This window comes from Piliocolobus tephrosceles, chromosome 4 (genome assembly GCF_002776525.5).
Source record: "Piliocolobus tephrosceles isolate RC106 chromosome 4, ASM277652v3, whole genome shotgun sequence".
In the NCBI taxonomy this organism is placed as follows: domain Eukaryota; kingdom Metazoa; phylum Chordata; class Mammalia; order Primates; family Cercopithecidae; genus Piliocolobus; species Piliocolobus tephrosceles.
In genome coordinates, this window is record NC_045437.1 from 178,216,041 (window position 1) to 178,221,806 (window position 5,766).

A 5,766-nucleotide genomic window follows, 5' to 3' on the forward strand; every position below is an offset into this window, starting at 1 on the left:
TGGCCACAGCAAATGCTCAGCAAATGTTGACTGAATAGAGAAGTATACAAATCTGTGTGTTTCCACCAGGGCTAGAACTGGTCTTGTTCATGCCTAGCACTGATAGAAGAACATGTAGAGAGGCCATTTCTTCCCACTCCTGGTGTTGCCTTCCATGTGGAGGGATATATGCAAGTGTGATACTCCAAGCCTCTCTCCACCTGGCCGGCCACTCTCACCCAGAAGAGCAATGATATATTTGATTGGTGATTTCAGGAAATGAAGCTGGGCATACCTGGCCCTGCCCCTTTCTCTCCCCTCTCTCAAGTATAAGCTGCCTGTTTGATGTATGTGTTTAGCTCTGCTTCCCCGGGGCAAGATAGTCTCAAACCAGTGCTTCCATGACTGGTGGGTAAGTCTATTCAATTTTGGCTTCATCATTAGGAAGTCCATTCACCTATAGATATAACCCATGTTCCTCTATCAGTGTTGTCAGAAAGGAAGATGATATTGGGCCTTCTGTTGTCTTATTTCTCAATTAATTCAGAACCAGAGTGGAAATAGTACTGCCAGTTATTGGGTAAGTATGCAGCATTTTGCAGAACTTAACCAGGGGGGATAGTAAGGGTGCAACCCCTCCCCTTCCCTACATCCTTCTTCACCTGACCAAGGTCCCTGTTTCCCTTACCCACCTCCTGGGCCTGGGTATTGGCAAAGGCACCCGTAGGCAGAGGACCCAGGCTTCTGGATAGGATAGGTATGGGTCAAGTTCAGCATTTTGCCCACAGCATCGTAGATGAAGATGAGGCTGATGAGGGCACAGAAACCTTCCTCGGTGAAGCGGGTGAAGTAGCGCACCAGAACACTGGCCTCTGTGGCCACCAGCACCAGGCAAAAGGTAGCCACCCAGATGCCCACCCATAGGCGGAAGGGCAGGTAGTCCAGGCTGTAATCTCTGTGGGGATGAGAGACAGGAAGGCTTAGCAGGGCTGTCTGCTTCCCACCAAACCCGGGTCAGGTATCCCTCAACCCAAACAGACAGTTCCCACCCTCTCCTATTCACCCAGCCAGGAGCAGGCTGACCATGGCACTAGTGAGGATCTGGTGATGGGGGTAGCTCTCTTACCTGCTGAAAGAGAAGAGCAGGCGCTCAAAGACCAGCACCGGCCCAGTGCTGCTCAGGATGGTGAGGGGCTGGCCTGCCATCAGGCAGAAGGCAGCTCCTGCCACTGCTGTGCCCAGGAAACTTTCCAGCACTCCCTGGAAGCCAACAGGGGCTCAGCACAGGACCCTGAAGTCCTCAGGACAGGAGCCCAAGCTTTGGGAGAGCCTCCTTAACTTACCCATAGTCCCAGGGGAAGGGAAGGACTAGGAGACACCAAGGCTTGTACCTGCCCCTTGGGCCCTACCCACCTGGGCACCATCAGTGGCATCTCCCAGCAGACCCCCGAAAGTGATGGCATTAGTGACAGTGGCCAGGTAAATGTAGAGTACCGCGGAGAAGCATTGGAGATGCAGGGCGTCCAAGAAATCGCTGGGGTACCACGGGGCCTTCCTGCGCACGTCCTGGATAAGGCCCCCAAACAGCCTCCCGCCCGAGGGTCGTCAGTGATCCAGGTTTTCACACTCCACACCCGCATCCCTGCTACTTTCCCTGTGGCCGGGTGAGCCCCTCCCACAGTGAGCACACACCTCATTTTCCCTGTGACTCCTCCCCTCCCCAGGTCACCCACCCTTGCTTCCTCCCAGCTCGCCTCACCTGCCAGTCCGCTGCAACTCCGGGCTGGGTGCGTGCGGCCCATGGTGGTGCCTGTCCTCAGCCGAGGTCAGGCGCGGGCCGGAGGGACCTCTGATCTCCCGCTGTTGCGAGGGAAGCCTGAGGAGGAGGGGAACCCGAGGTTGGCTAAGGATCTCCAACCCGTCCGGACTCGGCCCAGAGCTGGTGGCGCCCTGCCCCCTGGCGGCTGCTCTTGTCTCTGCTGGCGAGGGGACCATGGCGACACAGGGGCCTCAAGAATGTCCAAGTCATATTGCAACGTGTAGAAAGCCAGGCTCGGGCAGGGAAGGTTTCGTTCAGGTCCCTTAGCGACAGAAGTCCAGCAGAACTCCGAGTTAGGTCTGCCTGACTTCAAATCCAAAGATAGGTCCCTATCTCTTTCCTGGGACCTCACCCCCCCAAAACAATGGAATCAGACCCAGGACCTATGGGCAGGAATCTGTATGGGATGATAGCTCCCAGGTACCTTTTGTGCTGAGATGGCAGACATTTGGGCGGGGGAATCCGGGCTGTTGGGTCCCACCGACCCGGGGGAAGCACTGTCACCTCCTCTAGGAACGCATCCAGGGCTGCCAGAAGGTCATGAAGGTTGCTGGCCCGACGAACTGACCACTGGAATTGCTGAGGATGGGGACACAGAATGGGTGGTAAGTGCAAATCTGGTCTCTTACATGCATTTTCATAGTGTGAAAACTAGACACATGTCACAGAGGCAGACAAGTCATTCACACGTTCCTTTATGCATGCATTCATTCATTCAGTGGGTATCTATTGAGTGCCTATAGTGTGCCAGCACTCAGCCAGTAATGGGGCTGCACTAGGAGACAAGGAAACTTCCGTCTCATTGCGCACTCTGCCTCATTGCTGTATTTAGGCACACATACAGAGTCCACACACACACGAACCCATGCATGCATGCATGTGTGCACATACACACAGGCATGTGTGCGCGAGCGCGTGCACACACACACACCTGCTTAGCTCACCGGGTCACTGAGGAGGACAGCTGCTGCCCGTCCCATCTCATGGTAGCCCTTTCCCAGCATAGGGGGGCCCAGGAGAAGGCAGAAAAACCTGAGGAAGGAACCAGGCCCCAGAGATTCACAGGCTGCTTTCCCACAGGGCAGCCCTGGCCTCTGATGCTCAGCTCTGACCTATCAGTTCCCATAAACATACTCATTTGCACACCTACCATGCAGTTCTGACCACTACTCTCTCCCCAGACCCCTGAGCACCATCCTCCCCACAGCCTGAGAATCAGACTGAGACCCTCCTTCCCCTCCCCAGTAAAGACCCTTCTGGGCTCTGGGATCCCTGACTCCCACTCACTCCCAAGTAGCCTTACCTGCTTGGGAGGGACACCTCATTAAGGGACCCCAGTACCACAGGATCCCGCAGTCGAACAAAGGCTCCCAGTGGCTGTGCCAGAAAGCCCAGCTCCCCTGCCAACACAGTCCCTGCCTCGGCTCCTGGAGGCAGCTTCTGTCTCAGGGGGTTCTGATACTGGATGGGGGTTCAAGGAGACAGAGAGTATGAAAGGTTATTTGGGGAGGATAAGATCTCAACTGATGAGAAATCCAGTGGAGAGTAGACTTTTGTTAATTCCTAACCCCTCTCCCAGCCATTGGAAAGGGACCCCAAGGAAGGGCTACAAACCTGTTCCCTCAGGGGGGCTTCCTCATTGTCAGAAGCCTTTCTTGGATGAGTAGAGCCTACAAAACAGGATTATGCAGTGATTAAGACCACAGGCTTTGGGGTGGATCCACCAGGATTCCCTAATCACTTTTGCCACTGACAAGCTGTAAGAATTAGAGTACACCCTTCTCCACTCTGAGCCTCAGTTTTTTCATCACTAAAATGGGGATAATTGTGGTACTATTTACAGGGTGGTTGTGAAGATCAAATGAAATACTGCGTGTGAAGCTCTTGGCACAGTGCCTGCCAAGTACATCTCTTCACAGAGCTCTCTTACGATTCTAGCCCCCTGAATCTTCTCCCCACAACATTACCACAAGTTTCCTCTTGATCATGAGTCCTGTATTGGAGCCTGAACTAAGCCTGGGCTACTTCTAGCCCTAGAAGGTGCAGGGGAGATCTGAGACCCTGCCACACCAGGGTCTTGGTCCTGGGCCCAGGGAGGGGCTCTCACCCCAGCAGGGCCTGGTGCCTGTGGTCTGGTTGTAATGCTGGGGTCTCTGCAGCAGCAAGGCCTGCAGCTGCCCTCTCAGCTCTGGGCTCAGCGACTCCACCCTGGTCACCTGCTCTGGAGAATGGATTGGGGGTTATCTTCTTCCTGAGAGTTCCCTGCCCCACACTCTTCCCCGTCTCCCTCTGCCCAGACCCCTTTCCCTTCTGGGAGTCTCAGACTGCCAGGGCCAATGAACTTGCTCCTCCACCCTGCTTTTCCATGTCCACCTGTGACAAGGGTAGACAATCCTAGGAGGGGTAGAGGTGGGCTCTGGAAGATTCCAAGACTTTGGAGGGGAAATCCTGGGGAAAAGGCATGGCTACCCAGGCCCTTTCTGCAAAGGCTCCCAGCCTACCCACGAGCTCCAGGAGGCTCTGAGCTGGGCAGTCCAGCAGTACAAGGCCCTCGGCCAGCAGGCTGCGGAGCTTCTGGAGGCTGGGAAGTGCCAGGGTGGGCACATGAGGGGCACTCCACCGGCCTGCAGCCACCTCCAACTTCTCCTCAAACAGTACCCACCTGTGATGAAGGTGGGTAGAGGTAGACAGTGTTATTGGGGGCATTTCTCCCATGTCCAGGAGCAGAGATGCAGAGGAGCTAGGGAAGGCAAGGCAATGAGGGTATCCTGGGCCCAGTGGTGTGAAGTGTTCCCCCCACCCCTGGCAGTCACCCCTCATCTTGGGTCTTGGGGATCTCAAAACTAGACTGCAGAAGAGGCTGGGCATCATGGAAGGTAAGACCCTGAAATAAGGGAAGACAGCTGGGAAAATCCTGATTTTGGGCAGCCCCACAAGAAGCACTGGGGGGCATATAGGAGGCTCCAGCTGGGGAAGGGGAAGGATCCCACAGAACTGGCCTGCATCCAACTTACCTGCCTGTCTCTCTCCACTCCAGTGCCTGGGGCCAGCCCAGCAGCTCATTCAGCTGAATGAAGAGCAGAGGGTCTTTGGGTACTCCCAGTTCCTTGCTCTCTGTGTCTGAGGGGCCATCAGGGCTGGGGCCGGTGCCAGGACCAGGGTTGCTGTCCAGCTCCCCTGAAGGAATATTTCTAGGAGCACTGGAGGCTTCAAACCCCTCCTGGCCTGGCAGCTTCATTTCCATGAGGCTTGCACAGAATCTCGGAACCAGTACAGTCTGAGGTTCTGAAGCCAGGGGCCCTCTGACTGGTTGCATTTATAATGCATCCCCCACTGCAGCACAACACAAACAGAACAAGGCCTGCTGACTCCAGAGCCTACCGGTCACCTACTCTCCTACTTGCTTCCCCCACCCCCTGCTGGCATAAGAGTATTTGTAAGACTAGCCTGGCCTTTCCCTGGCTCTCCAGAAATGCCCAACCTGGGGCCAAAATGTGTATGTGCATTTCCTGTGTTATCAGGTCTGATCCCACTGTGTTTTGTGTAAAGAAAGAGGAGTAAATGATTGGCCTGGGTCTGAGGACTTGGTACCTCCAGATTTTGCTGCCCCCTCACTTGTATCAAATATAAACACCAAACACCCAGGACTGTTTTGGGTGTCACCAACACACCCCTGGGGCCACAGACACACCCATGTGGACAAACAGGGACCTAATAAATAATTGAGTCTATGGAAGCCAGACAGGGTAAGGGAGATAGCAGGCAGAGGCCCTGCCCATTAAATGGGATAATAATGGAAGACCTAGTGCCTGAGTCTTTTTTTTTTTTTTTTTGAGACAGAGTCTCGCTGTGTCGCCCAGGCTGGAGTGCAGTGGCGCGATCTCGGCTCACTGCAAGCTCCGCCTCCCGGGTTCACGCCATTCTCCTGCCTCAGCCTCCTGAGTAGCTGGGACTACAGGCGCCCGCCA

General features: G+C 55.0%; 1 protein-coding gene across 1 annotated transcript; it reads right to left on the minus strand.

Annotated features, from left to right (window-relative positions):
• Positions 1–663: 663 nt before the first annotated feature.
• On the minus strand, positions 664–5,054 carry LOC111528259 (anion exchange protein 4). The gene is made up of 11 exons (XM_026454491.2): positions 4,813–5,054; positions 4,300–4,538; positions 3,906–4,019; positions 3,413–3,468; positions 3,102–3,259; positions 2,743–2,830; positions 2,223–2,377; positions 1,739–1,855; positions 1,393–1,567; positions 1,106–1,239; positions 664–934 (listed from the first exon to the last, which is right to left on the minus strand). Exons 1-11 carry the CDS (start codon positions 5,040–5,042, stop codon positions 664–666), a joined length of 1,737 nt encoding a protein of 578 aa, XP_026310276.2. The 5' UTR covers positions 5,043–5,054.
• Between the last annotated feature and the right edge of the window lie 712 nt (positions 5,055–5,766).